Source organism: Ptychodera flava, chromosome 1, assembly GCF_041260155.1.
Source record: "Ptychodera flava strain L36383 chromosome 1, AS_Pfla_20210202, whole genome shotgun sequence".
Classification (NCBI taxonomy): Eukaryota; Metazoa; Hemichordata; class Enteropneusta; family Ptychoderidae; genus Ptychodera; species Ptychodera flava.
In genome coordinates this window covers 24,176,930-24,201,058 of record NC_091928.1, presented here as the reverse complement: position 1 = coordinate 24,201,058, position 24,129 = coordinate 24,176,930, and the positions used below count along the sequence as shown (strand labels likewise).

The window sequence follows — 24,129 nt, the reverse complement described above, 5'->3', positions numbered from 1 at the left end:
ATAACCGTGGTTTTCGTTATAATAATTGCATGCATTTAAAATGTTTCAAACATAAAAAGGTCACTTGATTTGCCTACATTTATCCAATCGCAATTTTGAGTTATCATTTTCCGTTTGCTTATGTGCCACCCGCAACTTTCAATCATGATAGTAACGTTTTGCAATACATCCAAAAAGTAATTCATTTCGTTGTCAGAAATTGAAGATTTCTTAGCAAAACAATGCAAGAATCTTTTGAATGATATAAGACTCTTAAATGAACGACAGATTACCAGAATATTTTATAATACGGGTGTCATACAAAACTCTGTTACTTGACATTAATGGCAGGACTACAATCAAGGGAATGACAAAACCCATCGTCAATACACCGTATGAATGTAAATACATGTACGTATATGTTCATTAAATGTCTGTGACGTAATTTTTCACAGCTTGTAATGATACTTCTTGGGGAAGACACGGAAACATTTGTTTCAAACTAGAACAAAGAAACATTGGAGTAGGGGAACAGTGCTCAAATCTCAACACTGATTTTAAGGATATAAAACGACTAGAACTACAGACTATATCCTACTATCTCACCACGTCTGGTCTATAAACGTAACTGGGTATATACTGCTTGTGAAAGATATCGCGGTAAACGATGATGTCATCGAACTGATCGGAGGTGACTGTGCAACCGCCGCAGACAACAAGACTGGATGTTACATCGGTGTCAACAAAGATAAGCCAATCACTGATATCGACAATTCCAGAGCATGTCTGGGCATGGATGCATCTGATTGGACAGTTGGATTAATGGATTGTGAGGAGGACATTGCTTTAGAGATGTGTATGACACAGGCATCAGGTAACCATTTTTTCTTAATTCCATTTACGTCTTAGGTATTTGTAAACACGGCAGATCGTGTGAAAGACTCGTTTAAGTTGTTTTTCATTGAAATTGCATCGTTTGTAAATGAAATACGAGAAACAAACGGTTTTTTCATCTTTATAACATTTTCCTGTATAAAATGTAGAGTATATGAGTTTACTTTTTTCTCAGTTTTAAACATGTTATGTCTTTTAACAGAGCACATTGGTTTAACATTCAATGCCTGTGTTGGTCGCCGACTATCTTGATTTAACTCCGCAGTAACTTGTACTTATTTGCAGTGACGACACACACGTGCGGCGTCCAGGCGTTTGAATGTGCAAGCCATGAGTGCATTCATCCTGTTTATGTATGCGATGGAAACTCTGATTGTACCAATGGCTCTGATGAGATCGGATGCAGTAAGTGAAGATAGACCTCCTCTTCTTTAGTTGATAAAACGTATGCAATGTACAAGAAGTGAGAAGAAACTAAAGAATCACCATCTTAAACCTTTAGTTAATTTTGTAAAATTTTTCTTTGGGCTGCTTTTTTCTCACTACTTTGAAATGGTGACGCTTTATCACGTGCTACTTGAATACTGACAATGCACAATGGTGTAATTGATGGCAATTCATATTTGTTCTGCAGATATGGCGGTAGCTTGCCCAACGAATACCTTCCAATGTGAAAATGGAAAATGTGTGTCGATGACGTTTTACTGTGATTTCATCGACCACTGTGGCGACAACAGTGATGAAGAAAATTGTGGTAATGTATGGTAGTTTTCACTCAATGTGTGTTCTATTAAAAAGATAACAATCGAAAACATATCAATATTTATATTCTTTGTCATCACAATGACAGCTTCTACACGATTTCATGGCGTTTGTACACTATTCAGTGCTACAACCTCTAAAACTATTGGCATTCTTGATCCACTTCCAAACCTCAGGAATTGCTAAAAGAAAATTGTCCGAAAGCATTGTCGTCACGTAGCGCTTAGGTAAATTACACATAAGTCGTGTGTTCCCTATCCATTGAGACGATATTAGTGGGGTTCTGCAAGGTGAACGGGCAAGGAAATGCAATTCATGATCAAACTACATATTTTTTTCCAGTGTTTGCAAACTGCACAGTGGATCAGTTCAAATGTGACAACAACCAATGTGTGGATAAGTCAAAGTATTGCGATCTTATGGAGGACTGTTACGATGGATCTGATGAAAAGTATTGCGGTAATGTCATACCATACGATTTCTTAATATTGAGCTTGAATGAAAACTACACATGGATAATCAATACGTGTCCAAAAGAATTGTAGTCACGTAGCACTTGGGTAAATTACACATAACTCGTGTATACTCCATTCCATTTAGACGCAATTAAAGGGGTTCTACGAAGTCGACGGGCAATGCAATGCAATTTATGATTAAACTAACTATTGAACGTAAGGATAAAACCATGCGCCTGTGTATTTTACCTCTTGCTGGCACATTTTCCAAATATTAACTTACATTAATAGGACAGTCGAAAATTTAAAGAAAAACTCATACAGGCTGATGATACTGAGATACTAACAGTTTCTCTAATTTCCCAAAAAGAAACTTGAAGGTAGACAGATATTTAGACTCAAACAATTTTATAAGTCGTAGTTTTTTCTACCACTTTTGGGGCTCCTTTTGAAGCCCATGGAGTAACAGAAGTATTAATCAGCATATTTGTATGAGAATCAGAAATGTCATTTACCCGAACGAGTTAATACGGGCATTGCCTCCGTTTTGAACTTCGAGTACCTGGAAATATTTGGTAACTAGCCTCTCTAGTTCCGAATTTTACAAAATGAACCCTGGTTGTTTTCTTTGATTTCGAAATGGAATGTCTTCAAGTTCTACATAGAATGTTTCCGCGTTTGGCCGTAATAAATTCACTTAACGATATCACTTAGCTACCCTAGTTTTACTACTCAACCTTTACAGATGTGTGTAAGGGATTCCAATGTTACTACGTTGACTGTATACCCGAACATGCGCAGTGCGACGGAGAGTTAGACTGCGCAGGCTGCAAACGGGAGGACGAAACGGATTGTGACTACGGTGGTACTGTCTCTAGCTCATCGGAAGACGTTGAAATGCCAATTCTGAGTTGTAGTGTTGAAGAATTCAGATGTCTTAATGGTCCATGCGTGGACCGCAAGTGGATGTGTATCTACGATTTTGATCAGTATGGGTATCAAAGGGGATGCCGTGACGTCACTCATCTCAGGAATTGTGGTATGCTTTCGATGACTCTTAAAAAACTCATTATTTATTGATCTATTAATTTAATAAATTATTTATTTATCAATATGTATTCTGTTAATTTAATATTTTGTTTTGTGGGATCTATTTATTAATTTGATTTATTTTATTATGTATTTTGTTTATTTTTGTTTGTTGTTTGTTTTGTTCGTTTGTCTGTTTGTTTTACGGTTGGGTTACTCATCAGATTATATAAGAAGGGCTTTAAGGTGGTTGGAAAGGCTATTTTTGCACCAATTCTTTTCTCAGAGTTAATGTCAAATTTCAAGTGTTAGAATCAAGATATTTAGTTCAAATTTTCAGGATAACTCCCTTAGTTAATATTTTTCCAGAGAATATAAAAATTTTATATTTGCAGCCATGATTTTGAAATGTGACACCAGTAAATATTAAAATTTAATTTTTCATATTTTTTTTACATATTTGAATTTTATAATAATTGGATAGTATTAATATTACCAAATTAGTTATAAATATGTTGACACTATTTATTGTAAGATTTGTACGGCAGGATTTGTAAATAAAATTTGTTTTCATGATTTTATATGGGTTTATATATAAAAAAATTATTAAAAATTCTTTCAAATTTCAAAATGTGATTTTTCAAAAAGTACTACAAATACAGAAAAATTGTGCCGTACAAATCTTATCTGTAACCTTGTTAATAGGCTGTATAAATTCCATGTCCATATCTCATTTCAAAGTTGGATTAAATTGGTATACAATTATGTAGGAAAACTGTTATCCTGTCAAAAATGTTGAAAACAAGCCATATTTGCACCCCTCTTTTGAAGTCATAGAGCAGTTTTTTGGTTAATCTCACTTTTGACACCTCTTTGACACTCAAAGAATCTAAAAATGCATTTACAATAGCAGTCACTCACTCTGAATGCCAGCACCGCCTTGTCAAACTTTCCTGAAAAACAGCAAATAATGACTTTCCCTTTTCAAACATTTTATTAAAAGCTAGGGGACCTCTACCATAGTTAATACACTAAGGACTCCCCAACTTCTTCTTATTTGGTCAGTTTTTCAGAAAGTTTTAACAGGCTATAACTCTGCAATGCCTTTGTGCCCAAATGTCTAGTTTTTTTTTATTCCACAGAGAATGTTGACTACTTTTATATTTTAATAGTTTTGTTGAAATTTATAACTGACGCTCTAGCCTTTCCAACCACCTTAACAGCTCTATAACTTCTACTCTTGATTTATCTTCCATAATTTGTCTTTGCGTTGTTTCATTCTCATCAAAGTTTGTCAAAATATCGCCTGTTTTCCATTTTTCAGCACAGCCTATACGTTAGTAACGCTCAACGTTATAAATTTATACTAGTCCTGACTATAATTTCTTTGTCAAGTGTTACATTTATTAAGTATTACGTTCATGTTGTTCACAAAGTATTAAGTTCAAGGCCGACACTTTTCATTCGAACGTAGTTAAATTATAACAAGGGAAAACTTTGTTAAAATTGCATTAAGGTATGCAGCTATTGTTCCATAACTGTCTTCCTCACAACAAAAGAAGAACATATGATTCGAAGCAAAGTGAACGCCTAGAAAAATAAATTGCCTGTCAATCTTTACAATTGATTTTCAGAACTTTTTAATTGTCGTGATGATATGTTTAAGTGTCCTGATGCCTACTGTATACCGCTCCATAGGCGATGTGATGGTATTTTTGACTGTCCACGGGGCTCTGATGAAGAGAACTGCGGTAAGTGACGCAAAGTTGAAGTGGAAATCACGATATCATTTGAATTGTGTCATGTGACGAGACCGATTTCCGTCGACCAAAATACCACAAATTATTTAAGGTAGTATGCACCTCGAAAGTGAAAGACTAAACTTTTGCTCTAACTTTCCTAAAGGAATCTTTCAATCATTCTCTTTCATAATCAAGAATAAAATAGGGGGTCACAGTGCAAAATTTGGTACTAGAGAAAGAAATTACGCAAGATTTACCGATATTTGAAATTCAAATGGCCGCCATCCCTGTGTTAACTCTATGGAGAAAAATACAAATTTTCGAATTTCGAAAAACTAAGCCGGTGAAAAGTTTTCTTTCACCAAAAGCTTTAAAATGAACCCCCACATGTGGTATATCAGAAGAGAATTGTAAAAGTTTGAGAGTCCGAATGTCTGTCCCCGAGGTGCGTTCTACCTTAATGCGATCGCGTCAACTTTTCAGTGTGAGATTCCTTATTTTTCCTGTGAGACGAGTATCAGTAGTTGATTTACTGTTTTATTCCCGAAAGAGATTAGAATTCTTGCAATTTTTGTTGTGAGCGTACATTTAACTTTCTGGTTTCAGTTTTTTACTTCACTGTTGTTGAAACCTTCTACTCATGATTTATGTATAATGTTACCTATTGAATATCAAATGGTTCTATTGTCTTAATTCATGCACCCCTATATTAAGTTCTATCTATGAAAATAGATAAATTTTCCGAGAGATGAACTGCAACAAAGTAAGTTATTTTGCGACTAACACGAATGGAATTAGACAAACAAACGTAAGACGTCATCTAAAAGAGAGCAAGATGCGCGGAAATTGATGATGTATTAATTATGTTTTTCTTCCGTCATCTTAGCCATTATAACCTTATCAAAATATACAGTCGCACAAGCCTTAACGAGTTTGTTTTCCTTTGTGAACGCAGGAGTTTACCAGTGCCCAGGACATATCGTTGTCATGGAGAGCAAAACTGTATACCGGTATCTCAGAAATGTGATGGTGTCAAACAGTGTCGGCACGGAGATGATGAGCTGCTATGTGGTAAGGGGCGAAAACTTTGTCCTATCGAAGGGAAGGGAAGAGGCCTGAGTAGGCCAGACACGCCTAGTAGTCTTTTCAACTAAGAGCAGTGCAGATCGCAATGCAGATCTCCAATCGGATGAGATTCCTGTACACTTCAATGTCACAAAATGTTTCAATTTTCCATTACAAATGTGACATTTCCCCTTTTTTCAGGTCTTATCTGCCCTCGGATTGTACTTGTCATGGATCTGTTATTGATTGTGCATACCAGTCGATGACTTCCTTTCCATTGTTTAATGGTCAGGACATCAAGAAACTGTGAGTCTCCATACCCTTGCACCGTTCTTCTAGGCAACATTAATCAAGTTATTGTTACTTCATTAATTACCTCAAGCCCTTTGTCGATGGATCAATTTTGACTCGTTATTTTCGTGAAATAATCAGCCTAACTTTTTTTTGTGAAAATCAATAGCGCAAGAGGGAGGTAATTTTTGTACATACTATTCCAACAACTGTGCTCATGCCGTGTTACAACCAACGAATCTGATCTTTAAAGAAAGTTGCATCATTAAATTATCATACATTGATATGTACTGTCTTTTGCCACCAGGAATATGATCGGAAATGACGTTGATGTTACGCAAGTCGATTTCCGCTATTTTCAATTACTAGGAGAACTGTAAGTAGTGTATAGTCTACTTATTACATTTCTATATCATCCCCCATGTTTTCAGATCACCATAATTTCGAATCACCTTGCCTTCAAATCTCTGTTTTGGGATAACCTTTTCTTTCAAATCATCATATTCAAGTTTTCAAATCACCATATAAACTGAATTCACAATGTCATCATGTTTTCAAATCATCGTGTTTTCGAATCATCAGGTTTTCAAATCACCTGTTTTCAAATAACCATATTTTGATCTAGCCAAGTTGTCAAATCACCAGGATTTCAGATCACTATATTTTCAAGTTACCATGTGTTGAAGTCACCATGTTTTCAAATGACATGCTTTTAAGTCACAATTTGAAGTATTATTCCTTGTTTAATCTACTGCCTGTGAATTACTCCAGCCAAAGCCGACATGCATTAATTTGCCCGGAAACGGAAGTGATGACCTTTTGACTAGAGGAAGGTATAACGAGAAAGTAGGATGAAATTATTTATTTGTAATATGCAAGTTGTGTCTTTCTAAACTTTTTCAGAGATCTTTCTAGTAATTCAATAATTGAGATACGCCCAAGACAATTTGAATTCCTGAAAAACCTGTACTTGTTGTAAGTATGCCCTTTGATAGGTAGCACAACATTTCGACTTCTGAACTTACATTAGCTAAATGAGTACTTATTGATTGACAAAAGTGGTAACGTTTTAGGACATTTTCATCACTTTTCAGCTTTATCAAATAGGTGCATACTGTCATTGCTTTCCCTATATGTTGAAGTAAACAGTAGAAGCATGACAAACCTGTTACATGCTCTGTTATTGTCAACACATAAATTATTATCCCTGCTGTACAGACACACAGACTGTGTTGAAAAGTTGAATCCATATAAATATATATTTATATATAATCCTATGGTATATCCGAGTGTTTTTCGCGGAGCCGTACAACTTCGAGCCGAAGGCGAGAAGTTGTGCAGCTCCGCGAAAAACACGAGTATACGATGACGTCAACAGAGAAAAATTCCATGGGATTATATATTTATCACATGAACAGTCTTCTTATTTTTCTTTGATGTGGATGGATCAAAATTATTGTAACAAATTGCATGATTTTTATCGCGATTTTGTGTTTTATTTACGCGGATTACTTACATTTAATGAGTAAAGCGGTCCGTCACCCAGGAGATGTGCAAATGTTTACAGGTATACTTTCATTCATAAATCCCATTAAGCTAAAAATTTGATACATGGAATGGTATCTCCACCAATCAGACATACGGATTCGGTCACGTGCGCGTGTCAATCATTGTCTCGCACTGGAGCGATGCCAAGCAAGTCTGCCATCGGTGGACATAGCTTTCACCGCGCTGGCGACGGATAACGATAGTATTTTGAGTTATTTAGAATATTTACAATATTTATAAAGCGAATGCAACGGCACGATCGAAACAGTAGTGATCATTCTTAGAGATGCTGTGGCAATTTTGTTACTTGACGGGAACTCTGTTCTGTTGTGAGTGTTGTCCGAGTCAACTTTCGAAATGCATCGGATTCTACAGCGCTGCACTGCAGAGTTTACGCTACAGGTCGACAGCTTAGGTTTGATTCCGATCGAGAAAAAACGGAATAATTTGTGTGATGAAGGAAATTTATCGTTGTTCGTCGATATTTGTGCCTTCTATGTCGCTTTCCCGAAGTTTATACGGAATTCATTTATTAAGTTGAACTTTCGTTGAGGTGTGTCTTTCGAGTTTATCGCCAACCGGGATCGCCAGGTACGACGTCGCTTGGCGATCGCCAGGTATAGTACGACGCGACGACGTCCACGTCCACATTGAGCCTTGCGACTGGAGCCGTGACGTTACTGAGCCAAACGATCGACGGTATCCTCATTCGATTCTTTGGGATAGCTAAAGCTTTAGCGACTCGAAATTTCGTTGGGCATGCCTTCTATGTTTCCGTATCTGGATTTGTCGGGTCACCTTTTTGTCAAAATGCCATGAGAGCACGGTATCGATCACGACAAATCGGTCTGTGTCGCGACGTGCATGTACGAACGGTGCCATTGCAGGAAAAAAGTTCCGGTTGATGACGTACAACAGCAGTAATATGGATTTCTTATCCGTGCTGGTGTACGTCACACAGGTGGAGATACGGGCCAGTTCATGTGATATATATATATATATATATATATATATTATATATATATATATATATATATATATATATATATATATATATATATATATTGTTCAATACTTGGAAGAGAACAAGAAAGAATACATAACAAACAGAACATAAAATGTTAAGGTACATCATTTACATACCACTAAAGGTTAATGAGAAGGACATTAAACATGTATTTCCTAGTTTCTGTCGGTATGGATTAATCTAAATTTACGTCACTTCCATCTAAGATTCTCCCTTGTGCATAATTTCGCGTGTGGTGTTATAGTAATAATATTAGAGCGAATTATCGTCAATGGTGTGGCTACATCTACAATTCTTCTTTGGTGTAAATTTTGGATATCAAGACATGATTATTGGTTAATCATCACAAGCGACCATACAACTTTGATTTCAATTAACCACTCTTGCCAACTCTGTCCTTAATTTTCATCAATTTTAGAAACCTTGGAGCTAACAGAATACATACTATCGAAGCAAATGCATTTTACGGACTGCAAAATCTTCGAATACTGTAAGTATAGAGTCGAGTAAGCCGTTTCGTTCTCAATAAATTTAGATTTTAGCCTAGAGTTAAAGACGTCCATTCGCCGGGTTTTAAGATAACTTTGTGATTGAAAACCTGGTTTTCTTGAAGGAATTGTAGTAGCTTACATCAGGCGCCACTTACGACATGTCAAATTCTATAAACATCCCTGGCAATAATTCTTTGAATGAGAAATAGAAAACTATTAACTGATGGAGAATTTTTAGCCAAAAGCCTTCTGAGAAACTTTTACCCGTTTTCTGTAGTAACAAAGAATACAAATTTAGTCAGCACAAACAGTAGATCAACAAAGTGTTGTAGACATTTTACTTTCTCAGTACATGTCCCCAGGGCAAATTCTGCCCAGAAGGCATTGACAGGGTAACGCAGTCTCAAAACTCTGGTTGTTTATCATTGCTACGAAGCAAACAAATGGCACGAATGTGAGCCCCTTGATGTAGACGACATATTTGCACCATTACATGATCCATTATGGCAAGTGGCAAGAGAACATCTAATTATACGTAATTGCATTTTTTTCGCAGAATTTTATCTGGAAACAACATTGTTTTTATTAACGATGAGGCGTTTACAGGTGTATATAATCTTCACACACTGTAAGTATAAAGGTCATCATCTATAGTGTTGCTTCAAAATATACTTTTACGATATGATTACACTATTTTCTTGTCAATAGTAAAAGATCATTAGTATTAGTTTTAATACTAATATTAACATGTTCAAGTGAGAGTCTTAAAAATCAAGCATCAAGCAATCCCTACACTGTCATGATAAGTAATTCATAATTTTTATTGCGATATTTAAAAAATAAGAATCGAGTGTATCAAAGCATTTAATTGTAACTTAAGATGTTAATTCACATAATTTTGAACCTACACTTCAACAAATGATATTATCAGTTTATATATGACCAAGTAAAGTTGTCAACTGATAATTAAATGTTTTCAGAGCGTTAAGGTTCACACATCTACAATGTCTCCCTTTTACAGGCATATGACAGGAAATTTATTCCAAACTGAAAGTTCTGAGCTGTTTGCACCGTTGACAGGACTCGCTGCAATGTAGGTATCATGTCGATACTCTAAATGCAGTCATTCTGCCATAATCCTGGTTTTTAATTGTTTTTATCTCACGTGTTGACAAATGTGAGCTAATGTCATGCGATGTCTGTCTGTGTGTCTGTCCGTGTGTGTGTGTATGAGCATGTGTGTGTGTGTGTGTGTGTCTGTCTGTCTGTCTGTTTACACAATAACTTAAAAACGCCTGAACGAATTCAAGTCAGATTTGGTATACAGATACCAAATGCTACTTGCAAGAACTCTTTACATTTTGGTAAGTGTGGCTTGCATACTTATGAAGTTCTGCAATATCGTTTGTTTTCATATAATGGTTTCCCTTTGGAGACAACAATGACAGTGTCGACATATATCAAGAAAAACAGCACAAATTTCATGAAACTTTTCACAGATGACAATCTCGGAGCATTATGATGATACTGTGAGCGTCATGTAAATTATCTGCTCATTTGCATATTTAATGAACTTTTGTAATAGGTGACATGACTCTGAAATTCCTGCGGCAAATTTGATGATACATACAACATATTGATATTGTCAAGTTCATGAGTAGCTCAATTGCACATTTATGAAGTTTTGTAATTAGTCATATAACTCAAAAATAACTGGACCAAATTTGATGAAATCAGCTGCAGATACTGATCCGATAGATAACTAACTGTGGTGTAAAGCATTGAGTAGTGTGAAGTTAATTAAGGGTTCATGTGCATATTTAATGAACTTTGTAATTAAGTGTATAACTCTGAAATTATGGCACCCAATTTGGTGAAACCTGCTACAGATATTGAGCTGATAAATATCTAATTGTACTGAAAGGCATTGGGCAGTGTCAAGTTAATAAATAGCTCATTTGCAAATTTTATGAAGTTTTGTAATTAGTCATATAACTCTAAAATAAATGCACCAAATTTCATATTATGTGCTGCAGATATTGGTCCGACAGATATCTGACTGTGTTGTAAAGAATTTAGAAGTGTGAAGTTTATTAAGGATTCATTTACATATTTAATGAGCTTTGTAATTAGGTATATAACACTAAATTTCAGCAACAATTTGATGAAACATGCTACAGATATTGATCTGATACATATCTAACTGTGCCATGAAACATCGACCAGTGACAAGTTTATCAAATGTTAATTTACATATTTAATGAAGTTTTGTAATTAGTGATATTACTCTAAAATTACAGCATTGAATTTGATGAAGAATGCTACAGATATTCATCTGATACATATCTATTGTAGAGAAAAGCATCGGGCAGTGTCAAGTTAATAAATTGCTCATTTGCATTATGTTGCGAAGTTTTGAAATTAGTCATATAACTCCGAAATAAATGCACAAAATTTGATGAAAGCTGCAGATACTGATCCGACAGATATCTGTGTTGTAAAGCATTTAGTAGTGTGAAGTTTATTAGAGGTTCATTTACATATTTAATGAACGTTTTTATGAGGTATATAACTCTCAAATTACGGTACCAAATTTGGTTAAACCTGCTGCAGATATTGATCTGATAAATATCTAATTGCGCTTTGAAACATTGAGCATTGTCAACTTAATTAAGGGTTCCATTGCATATTTAATGAACTTTGTAATTAGTGATATTACTCAAAATTACAGCATTTAATATGATGAAACGTGCTACATATGTTGATCTGATAGATATCTAATTGTCCCATGAAGAATTGAGCAGTGTCAAGTTAACAAACAGCTCATAAATAAGTTTTGCAATGAGTGATTTAACTCAGAGTACTGTGCGAAAATTGATGAAACCTGCGACATATAATGATATAACAGATATCTCATTGTTCTATGAAGCATACTACTATTATATAATGAACCTGTTGTAAAACACGTGAGCTTATTCAGTTCACATTTGGTTATTGAAAGTCAGTAAGAATAAAGGACAAGCATCAATTTTGGGCGCAATTTAGGGCAAGGACGTAATTATTTTTCTTTCTTGACGATGATAGGCATTGTTTTTGTGAACATGTTCAGCAAATAGTCTTTGTAACCCAGATGCCACTCTAAGGTCAAAATTACATCAAATATCAGTAACCGCGTTCTGATAAAAGCATTCACCACCACCAAACTGTCAGCCTATGACAATAGTTTACAATAAAATTGTGCAATAGGCGGAACTAAATGTTAGCTGTGACGAGAACACTTCAAGTGCGCCGGCGCTGCTTTAATACAGATCTAGATGTCGTACTGTTTCTGTCATAATAGCCTAATTTTGAGTCTTGATGGCGTCTGCCTTTAGGTGTGTGTAACCTTGATAACCTCAATATCATATATTGTTCGTTTTGAAATGTTCATTCGCCATCGCTTTCTCATGAAATACTTTTATTATTTGTATATCTTTTATACATTTTCAGATATACCGATGCTTATAAATACTGTTGCATGGTCAGAAAACACCAAGAAGTTCAGGTATGCTCACCGTCTGCTGATGCATTCTCATCATGTGGGGACCTCATGGCCAATCAAGTTTTAAGATGGTCTATCTGGATGCTGGGAATAGCGGCCTTTTTCGGCAACTTCTTCGTCATCGTTTGGCGAATCAAAGAGAAAGACTTGGAAAAGTCCAGACCTTCCTCATTTGGAACCTGGCTGTAGCTGATTTCTTGATGGGGATATTCATGTTGATAATTGCTTCAGTTGATATGCATTACCGTGGTGTTTACGTCACCTATGACGCCTTCTGGAGAAGCAGCCCATTGTGTAATTTTGCTGGTTTCCTTGCATCGCTGTCGAGTGAGATGTCCGTCTTTTCCCTGACAGCTATTACCTTGGACCGCTTTCTTTCGATAGTTTTTCCTCTGAAATTTATTCGGATACACCTAAAAACTGTCATCGTAATTGTGGTTGTTGGTTGGATAGCCGTTGCATTTCTTAGCTCCCTGCCTCTTGTAGGTATCCGTACTTCGGCGATAGCTTCTACAGTCGTTCTCCAGTCTGCCTATCTCTTCACCTAACCAACGAAAAAACACCCGGATGGGTATACTCAGTTGTCATTTTCATCTTCCTGAACTTCCTGTCCTTCATTGCTATATCAATTCTGTATCTGACCATGTACCTAGCTATACGACGCACAACTTTGGCCACTGGTGTTCAACTACCACAGACAGCAAGAGAAACCGCAGCCATCGCAAAACGAATGACGCTGATAGTGCTGACTGACTTCTTCTGCTGGGTTCCAATCGCTGTGATGGGTATGCTGGCAATGACTGATACAGTCACAATTCCAGGATCTGTTTATGCTTGGACTGCAGTTTTCATCTTGCCTATCAACTCAGCCATTAACCCTTTCCTCTACACCATATCAGTCTTAAAGATGAAGAAAAAGCCACAGCAATCGGCGGCCAATACAAATATAGAGCTAAGGAATACGACAAATGGGTGAGTACATTTTAGGAACTAATTTTTTGCTAACGTGTTCACACAATTGAACATATGTCGCAATGATGTCTGTCTGTCTGTGTGTGTGTGTGTGTCTGTCTGTCTGTCCGTCCGTCCGTCCGTCCGTCTGTCTCTCTGTCTGTGTGCTCGATATCTCAAAAACGGCTCATCACATCAGAATCCAATCTGGTATGTAGATTATTTTGCAAATGGCAAGAACTGATTAGTTTTTGGTGGTTTGGCTTGCTTACTTTTTGCTCATTTGCATAATTAATGATCCTAGAAAAAACAACCCAAATATATATTGACAACGACAGCACAATGTTTTGATGAGATTTGCTACAGATGTTGATCACACCAAGATATATCAGGTGTGAAAGATATTAAGGGTGACATAAAAGGTAATGGATAGTTTGCATAATTAGTGAACCTTCCTAATTAGGAAAATATATCTGATTTGAATTGATCAAAATAGACTAAACGTGGTATGTGTATTGAAGATACTATGATTTAACATTATTGAAAGTCATTAAAGCATTTTTACTTCATCAAACTCTTAATTTGCATATTTAATGAACTTTTGAAGTTAGGGATACTTATTTGAATTGACTTGACCAAAAATGATGAAAGTTGCTATGTACATTAAAGATACTATGAAATAACATTGTTGAAAGTCATTAAACATTTTTACTTCAGCCAATGCCTTATTTGCATATTTAATAAACTTTCTTAATTAGATATATATATCTGAATTGACTTGACCAAAGTTGATGAAATTCGTTATGTACATTGAAGATACTATGATATAACATAATTGAAAATCATTAAGCAGTTTTACTTCAGCCAATTCCTTATTTACATATTTAATGAACTTCACTAATTAGGGATATATATTTGAATTGACTCGATCGAAGTTGATGAATCATGCACCATATATTGAAGATACTATAAAACAACATGATTAAAGTCAGTAAACTGTTTTACTTCAGCCAATTCCTAATTTGCATATTTGATAAACTTTCCTAATAAAGGAATATTATTCTTTATTGACTAGACAAATTTGATGAAACTTGCTATGTACATTAAAGATACTCTTATACAACATTGTAAGTCATTAAGCATTTATTACTTTAGCCAATTACTTATTTGCAAATTTAATGTACTTTCCTAATTAAGGATATTTTCTGTCTTGACTAGACCAAAGCTGACGAATTGCTTTGTACATTAAAGGTACTATTATACGATATTATAAAAGTCATTTAACAATATTTCTTTCATGATTTACATTTTTAATGAGAACATTTCAGTCAATTCCTTATTTGCAATTTTAATAAACTTTCCTGATTCGGGAGATGTACTTGGATTGATAATTAATCTGTGATGAATATTATTCATTACGTTGATCATAAGACTTTCATTGAAGTTGCAAACATTTGGCAAAGCTTCAAATTCACACATAACTGCAATATATAATGAAACACGTGAGCATTTTCAGTTCATATCTGGTTAGTTATAGTACATAAGTCAACGAGTACCTGGTGAAGTGTAAGTGATCGGCTGATGCTTCAGTAATCATAAGTACAGACACGATATGAAAATGAAAATAATAAAAATTATAGTGTTTCCTTAACGAAAATACTTATTAAGTTGCAGAAAACATTTTCAGCGTATTATACGTTTATAATCCCGGTCTAAGTTTTGCGTCATTGTATAAGGCTATCATTGTACACATATCTTATGATGCAATAAATGTCAGACTTGTGACCAACTTGTGAAAACTTTACACTATAATGATCACCTGAAAAAGGCACTTGGAATCGACTTTGGCCTATTTCAAAATGTCATTATGTATGCGAATAAACAAATGCTTACTTTGTCACGCCTATAAAAGTTTCAATATACAACACAATCTGGTCTTACTCTGTAAATTCAGTTTTCGCATAAAGCCTAAAAAATTCACCAATGTTCAATTGACTTCATACTTAGTATGATGCATCCTTCATGTTTTCAACTAAACCTAAGTACGACCACTGCACCTAAGAAATCCGATACATTTAGCGATCAGGTCAGATATGTGGCCTAATTACAAACGTCCATGTATATGCAATATAAATTTTACTATAACCCAAACGGGATTCGAACCCCCACACATTCACGGCAATATCGCCTAGCTGCTAAGCCTCACACAAAACCAGACGGCCACCGCTTCCGACAAAAAAGAGTTGGTTACAGTAACCGACTTAGATGTTACAATTCTGTGAGCGACCGAGCAACATAGTGTGCATGGAGCAGACGACACACAGACACAGTACACACACATATAGTAATCGGAAAAGCACGAAGCTTTTTACTGAGCTATCAGACAGACTCGGGGACAAGTAAATATCCACCAGCAGAACTGTCCACTCAGGTTAAAGAAATATAAAGTTTTACAGTAACTCAAACGGGATATGCAAATGATGAGTCAATTGCCATTGATCACACTTATTTTACTTTAAAGCTTGTGTCGCACATACAGCGACAGTACGGAAACAGTTCCCCACAAGTCGTATTAAATTCAGTGAAAACAGCTTTGATATATAACCTTATTACATATAAAATGCAAATGAAGTGATAATCAGAATGTCCTTGTCATCAACTTTTCGCTATAAGAAACACTAATGACAAATGTATCCAGAAAGTTCAATCAAATTAAGCGTACTCAGCTTTCATATATGACCTACTTAAAGAAGTTCATTTACTATACAATTGAGCTAACAGTCAAACTCAACAAACTTTCCTCACATCCACAAATAATGACCAAGCTTCCTAAGAAGTCCGATCAAATTATGTGCATTGAGCGTTAATATAAAGCCCAATTACAGGAGTTATTATATATGCAAATGAGCTAATAATCATTATATCATACGTATCATACTTGATATGCATATACTATGTAATACACTTTACCTTAAAAGTGCGTCTAATTTCAGTATATCAGTACAAGCAGTTTTTGTCATTAATTATGTAAATAAGTATTCATCAGTATGACACTCATATGATTAGTGTACCTCAAAGTCATATTGGATGATATGCAGTGCATTCAGTTTGATATATATTGCCTAAATGATCTCATTTCTTGCTGTGACATTACTGTTGAGTCTACCATTATTGTAAAGTTCATTAGATTTCATCCATTAATTCTTAAGATATCGACTGTATGCCCATAGAATTACATGTACAATTTTTCTTTGTTTGACATAACCTCCGGGGAAGTTTTCACACCAAATCAGTTCATGAAACTACCACGGAAAAACATTCCCTCTTTCCGTTTGAACCTTTAGTTATGTGTAGAACAAATATTGATAGTCACGGTAACATACAAAAATACAGCAACATGGACAGTTTAGACAAGAGTCATAACATTGACCAACTTAGTGTAATGTACACGGGCCAAAAATAATACACTCTTATTATATATATACAAGTGTTCACACACATGAGCTAATCTCGCATCGATGTGTGTTTATCTGTACGATTGTCAGTGTGTTTTTCCGTGTGTCAGTCTGTCTGTTGGCATCTCAAAAACTGCTGACAGGATTGGTATGGAATCTGTCACATACATTGTTTGTAAATGACAAGCACAGGTTAGTTTTGTTGGGTGTGACTTTCCTATGCTAATTTGTATGACAATGATTTTAGGAAGAAATGGATACATAAAAAACAGGTGCACAGATCTGGTCACACTTGGATATATCAACCATGAAAGTTAATTGCTAATTTGCATATTTGATGTTCTTTGATTATTAGGGATATACGTATTGATTAGATGGACCAACTTTTACGAAACCTGCTCTTTTCCTTAAAGATATAAAAATATAAAATTAGTGAAATTTGTTAATTATTTTGATCGGCTTATTAAACTAATTTGCATGATAGACAACTGTATTAACCCGATCAAAGGTGAAGAAACTTGCTATGTTCAGTGGAGATTCTATGATAAAACATTAATGAAAGTCGTTCAGCATTTTTACATCAACCAGTCACCAATTTGCAAATTGAAGGAACATTCCCAATGGGACATATAAGACTATTTAGACTTTACCAAACTCTATGAGACTTATTATGGATATTTATGAGGAATTGATATTGCAAAGTGAAAGAAATTTTACATTTTCATATCACCTAATTGATATTTTGCTTTTTTTAATGAACATACTAAATCAGGCACATTAAACTGAAAAGCTGATGAAATTTGCTGTGTCAGCTGTTTGGTAATTTGTAAATGTAATGAACTTTTCAAATTAGTGATAACTGGAGAATTTGACCAAACTTGATGAAAGTGCTATGTATACTAATGATAACGTTATATAAAAGTAATGAAATACATTTTATTTATTTTATTTTATAAGCTCATTAATAATTTGCATATTGAATAAACTTTTAAAGTTGTACATGTAAAGCTCGAAGGACTTGACCGAAAGCATTTTACAGTTAAAATATAAAGTGGTGATACAATGAGAGCAGTCAATGAAAATTTGTATTTTCATTTTACCTAATTACATAGTTGTATACCTAATGATTTTTTGGAATTTACGTACGATGATTATTGTTCGTGACGTTAATCATAACAATTTCAGTGAAGTTGCAAACTTGTGGCAAAAGTTTCAATGCACAGACAACTGCATTATATATATTGAAACACGGGAGCATTTTAGTTCAATCTTGTCAATGATGAACTATGACCTCTATATCTTGAAATAAGGCTGATAGGATTAAACTGCGTCATCTTGTGAATCGTATTTTTTAAAAATATACATCATCTGTTTTTACCCATTTTGTCTTTCCAGTGTTATTTAGACACGAAAACATGAAAGTAAGAGGACTCATCCCGGATGATTAACTTGAGACGTAATTAGACATGGACAGACATGAAGTCAATTTATGTAGACTGCCAATCTGAGAATGTCGTGTTCGTGCGTCCCATGATGCTTCGCTTCGTTGACTCGTGCAAGAACTGTTCATTGGTGTTGTTACTCGCATTCGGCGGACCTGAATACATGAGGAGGATTCTGACATCGTTGGAGGCGTTGCTATCCAAACCCTCGAATAGTTTTGAGACGCCGAATAATTTCCTATAATTTCCCGGCTGCACAGGTTGTTTATGAACTTGAGAAATCCCAAACGTCAGTTGCTTATAAAAAGATGAAGAAAATCGCGGTCATTATATATATATATATATTATATATATATATATATATATATATATATATATATATATATATATATATATATATATATATATTATATATATATATATATATATATATATATATATACGAAAATGGTTTGCTTGTCAATGCAGGCAAAGTATAGTGCTCAATGCATGAAACAGCCTGTAGAGTGACAACTACAAGTTCCTAGATTCTCAGTATATTATATATATATATATATATATATATATATATATATATATATATATATATATATATTATTAATGTTTGTCAGTGTTTGTTATTTTAGTACATTAAATATCCGAAAACCACAAAGAGCAAAGTCTCTAAATTCAAATTTTGGGTATTGGATTTATAATTGTATTATATATCATCGTTTAGGTACTTGCTTATCTTGAGTCTCATACATCTGTAACAACAAAGGGATATATATATATATATATATATATATATATATATATATATATATATATATATATATATATATATATATATATATATATATATAATATGTCATTTAATGTATCTGAAAAGTAAATACTACAAGATAAAATATGATGATGCCAAAGGAGAGTTCATTGTGTACTTAGCAAGTTTCGAATACCGCATGTAAACTCAGCATAAAATAATTGTATTTATTAGAAAAGAATTTAGCGTCGATAGTTCAAAAAGTAAAAATATTCTAAGAGAACATTCTTTGAAAATTCAATCCAGACGTCTTGCAATGTTACATTAAGAAAACTGAATTTCGTAATGTAGAACACAAGTTTGAAATACCTGTTGTTCACAATTAGTTGATGAAAATGTAGAGATCGACAGCATTTCGACTAACTCTTGATGTTTTTCTTCCGATAAGGGTATATCTGAAGACACGATTTGATAACAACTCGTGTATAGCCAAGTTTTTCACGTACAAACAACATCAAATGTTTTGAAATCTTCAAGAAGTCATTACTAAGTAAGCCTTGCACATTCCATGAAATGAATCGCTTACTCTTCACAAAGAGTTTTTCTTGACTTGGCCATATCTTGGACAGTCTTCTGTGACCAACTCATCTTTCATTTAATCATGTCTACAAAATACCTTGGCTACGATGCATAGGCCAGCTTATTGATCAAATTGTAAATTTAGATTGATGAGATTGTAAGTTTTTTTCTTGAACGATGACCATCGTCCTATCTTGGATGGTGTTTTAATCACATCTCTAAATTAATTTGGTCCCTTGCTCATAAGCCAGAAGTATATTGTAATTTACAAAGTTTTTAAGGCTTTTGTCACTTCACCAGTTCTTTACACTAACCGAAAACATTCTTCTTCAACTTCAATGAATATTTTCGGCAGAACATTACACAGACAATGACTTCTTACATAGCATCTCATTAATCGGATGTAGTGTTCACTCATTATTTATCACTCACCATGATTATTGTTCGATATCACGCTACAAAGAATTTCGTGCAAAAGACATCATGCACAGGCTGAGAAGATCAAGTTTTGTTGATTTCTTTCGTCTCTGTCTGTCACCACAAGGAAAATGTCAAAGTTTTAAAAATCACACATTTGTGGCTGCTTTTTGTTTCGAATATTATAGAAATAGATTTGGTCAAAATGATGAGACACTGTAAAGGCTGTCTATTACATTTCTGTCAAATTAAAATGGCATTTAATTGCCGTTCATTCGTTTTCTCCAATAATGGTCAATTTTTACCCAAGCTCTTCAGATATATAAAGAACACTTACATAAAATGTACTCATTAAAGGGAATTAATAAACAAATTTTTTGTGACAATTGCATTATTAATTTAAAGGCCTGGTTTGGCACCAGTTTGTCTCATCAGAAAGATTACCAAGCAGCTTAAAATTGCAATGGAAAACAAAAGGCTATCACACATCCATAATCTTTTTACCGACTAAAACAAAGGCGATCCCAGGGATTGCGAACAGTGCCTTTAAAAGATTTCCTATAAACCCACTGTCGGGGGGGGGGGGAATATTTGGTGCCACTTAACAAATTTCGTTGTGAAATTAATTGAAATGGTAACTACAGTGTCAATTGATACATAGGAAATCGTTCAAAAACGAGGAACGTCTCTGTCCGGTCTTTGCCCTGGCTTCATGTGAACATTAAAAAGAAGCTCCAATAATCAAGTGCGTACCTCAAAACACAACAGATTGTACAATAATATCTTCCATCCTACAAGTCGCCAATGTTTCCCTTGAAGCTCATCGGTGTTACAGCAAGTTCTGTGAATCAGGAGATAACAAATGCCATACACAGAATTTTAAATTCATTTAATAATAGTTTATTTATAAAGTGTCAATATCCACAACAAGGTTATCAGGGACGCTGTGATAAAATTTACATATCACAAAAAGCAATTAAAACAGTAAAAAAACTACAATAAAACCATCTAAAACCTAAGTCAAAAAAGCAGATTTAAAAAGGAAAGTTTTAACTTAGTTTCAAAAAATTGACAGGCTAGGAGAACGCCGAATATCTCATGGAAGACTGTTCCAGAGTACGGGAGCTGCTGCACTTAACGAACGATCTCCATACTTCTTTGTGCGCGATCGCACCGGACAAAGTCTGAACTGGTCAGCTGACCTCAAGTTACGACATGGAACATAGAGTGAGATCATATTTGAAAGATAAGTAGGAGCAAGCCCGTGACACTTAAAAGTCAGGACTAACATCTTAAATACAATGCGCTGTGTCACCGGTAACCAATGTACAGAACAGGGATGATATGAAGAGAGATTTTTGAACGAGTTACAATTCTTGTAGCCATGTTTTGAATACGTTGAATCTGAATGATTAAATTATTCGGAAGTCCATACAACAGAGAGTTACAGAAATCAATACGAGATGTGATACTATATATTATTGCCTGAATACATGGGTTTATGTGCCCGAGAGCAGGTGACAATTTGCCCGACGCCAGGAGGGCAAATTGTCTCCTGCTGCGAGGGCACATAAACCCATGTATTCAGGCAATAATATTTTTATTACATGCCTCCTCACAGTTAACGCTATATGACATTTAGTTTCATGCAGGGTATTTTGAAACAATTTTAACATTATCAATCAGCATCAAACAGATTTTAACGAAAGTCAAAATACCCATGCGCGCATTGATATTTTACAACTAGCGTGAAGCGCCTATCGTGACTTTGAAGGTATTTCCATCATGGCTGACAACACTGTAGCAGACGATCACGACGGTGAAATGATAGAGTGGCTAATGTCACTTGGAGCTGATAAACTCGACGAACTTTTGGGACCAGTGCCCGAAGATAGTGTGCCCGATGAAGTTGACGATTTTATACGAGCCCATCAGAAGGAGAGTACGGTTAAGTCTACGGAACGTGATGTCCGTAGATGTACCGAATGGTTGGCGCAAAATTGCAGTGAAACACGTCGGCTGGAGAGCATTGAACCGACCAAGCTAAATGAATTACTTAGTAAGTTTTTCATTTCGATAAGAAAGATGGATGGCACTGAATATGAACCCTCGACCCTGACCAACATGAAGTGCAGCCTAGAGCGATACCTTCGTAGTAAGAATTACTCAGCAAGTTTGAACGACTGTGTATTTCATAAACTGAACCAAGCGATAAGAGCGAAACAGGTTGATTTGAAAGGCCAAGGTAAAGGAAGAAAGGAGCTGAGGTCGGAAGAAATTTCGGCAGAAGAGGAAGAAACTATGTGGCAGGCCGGAGTACTGGGAATTAATAATCCACAGAGCGCGAATTTCACCATGTTCTTTTTATTCGGGAAACACTTTGGAATGAGAGGTAGAAACGAGCATCGGCAACTAAAGTTTGGTGACATCGTGACCGGCCGCGATACCGAAGGCACTGAATATCTAGAGTTTCACGAGAGATGTACAAAAACAAGAGATGGAACTACAACAACTGCACGAGAATTCGCCCCAAAATGTTTGCCACGCCAGGAAATCCTAAGCGAGATCCCGTAGCGCTATATCGTGAGTACGTGAAACATCGACCGGAAGAAAGTTTTGAATCCGAGTTTGACTTTTACCTCACGCCTCTCCAACCTCACATGATCACGTCTGACGTCTGGTTTCATGCAAGGCCACTGGGTAAGAACACTCTCGGAAATTTGATGGCAAATGCAACGCGTGAAGCTGGTATATCGGGTCGAAAAACAAACCATTCAGTGCGTAAAACTTGTGTCAAGCGTTTATCGTCTGCCGGTGTTGCTCCTCACAAAATTGCGAAGCTGACAGGTCATCAGAATGCGGCTAGCCTCCAGCATTATGACCACGGACTCGATCTCAGTGAGCAGAACAAATGTCTCATATTCTTAGCGACAGCAGCAATAGAGGTAAGACATGTAAAATCGGAACACTCGTTCAGCCAGAACCAGCACGGGAAAGTTTTGAGTCATCACCTGCACCGAAGCCGTCGCTAAAAACCGAAAACACGAAAGTTCAGCAAATGTTCGCCGGCGCCATAATGAATAACTGCACGCTGAATATCAACTTACCGTCGTCGACGCAAGAAAACTTGTCACCAACGTATAATTCCCAGTTTAATTTCAACAAACAACGGAAATACCGACGCATTCGGGTCATTGATAGCTCGGATTCGAGCCAGGAACTAGAATAGAAGTCGACGGACTCTCCGACTTCATACTTCAAACTTTGAGAGTTTCTACTGAGTCTAGGTCTATGGTCGACTACGCATTGCATCTCGCGAATTTTGTTACCTCTGACGTTTTCACGAACATTTTAGCATCTCAGCTCCCGAACACTATTGACTTATTAATTTTATTGGTGGAGTGACAAGTACCGTCGCTCCGAAAACATTTCAAAATTTGAACTACAAGACATGCATGATTCGTGCATTTGTTTCTTTGTTTTCCCGGCGCCCTTCAGTCTGGCAAACTTGTGTTGCGCACATTTTTCAAAACTTGATAGTACCGTGCTTTCAATCATTCCGTAAATATTTCAGTGACATAAATATAGACGTTCTATTAAACTTAATTCGAAGCCCAGTCTCCATTTATTTGTTTTAAATCATGACATGTTGAATGTGCTTCCAGCGAAAATTCCCCCAGTTCGACGAAAAATAGTTCCGGCTGGTTGTTTTTTTG

The 24,129-nt window shown here is 35.5% G+C and overlaps 2 protein-coding genes across 2 annotated transcripts; both read left to right on the top strand.

Annotated features, from left to right (window-relative positions):
- The first annotated feature begins 439 nt into the window (after window positions 1-439).
- Window positions 440-18,876, top strand: LOC139133487 (very low-density lipoprotein receptor-like). Its single transcript, XM_070700112.1, has 15 exons — window positions 440-853; window positions 1,159-1,278; window positions 1,508-1,627; window positions 1,978-2,094; window positions 2,836-3,129; window positions 4,754-4,870; window positions 5,817-5,932; window positions 6,128-6,232; window positions 6,525-6,593; window positions 7,121-7,192; window positions 9,211-9,282; window positions 9,840-9,911; window positions 10,305-10,376; window positions 12,773-13,796; window positions 18,626-18,876. Exons 1-8 carry the CDS (start codon window positions 772-774, stop codon window positions 6,170-6,172), a joined length of 1,011 nt encoding a protein of 336 aa, XP_070556213.1. The 5' UTR covers window positions 440-771; the 3' UTR covers window positions 6,173-6,232; window positions 6,525-6,593; window positions 7,121-7,192; window positions 9,211-9,282; window positions 9,840-9,911; window positions 10,305-10,376; window positions 12,773-13,796; window positions 18,626-18,876.
- A 3,322-nt stretch (window positions 18,877-22,198) lies between these two features.
- Window positions 22,199-22,987, top strand: LOC139143605 (uncharacterized protein KIAA1958-like). The gene has a single exon (XM_070714074.1). The coding sequence runs from the start codon at window positions 22,199-22,201 to the stop codon at window positions 22,985-22,987; it is 789 nt and encodes a 262-aa protein (XP_070570175.1).
- Window positions 22,988-24,129: the final 1,142 nt, after the last annotated feature.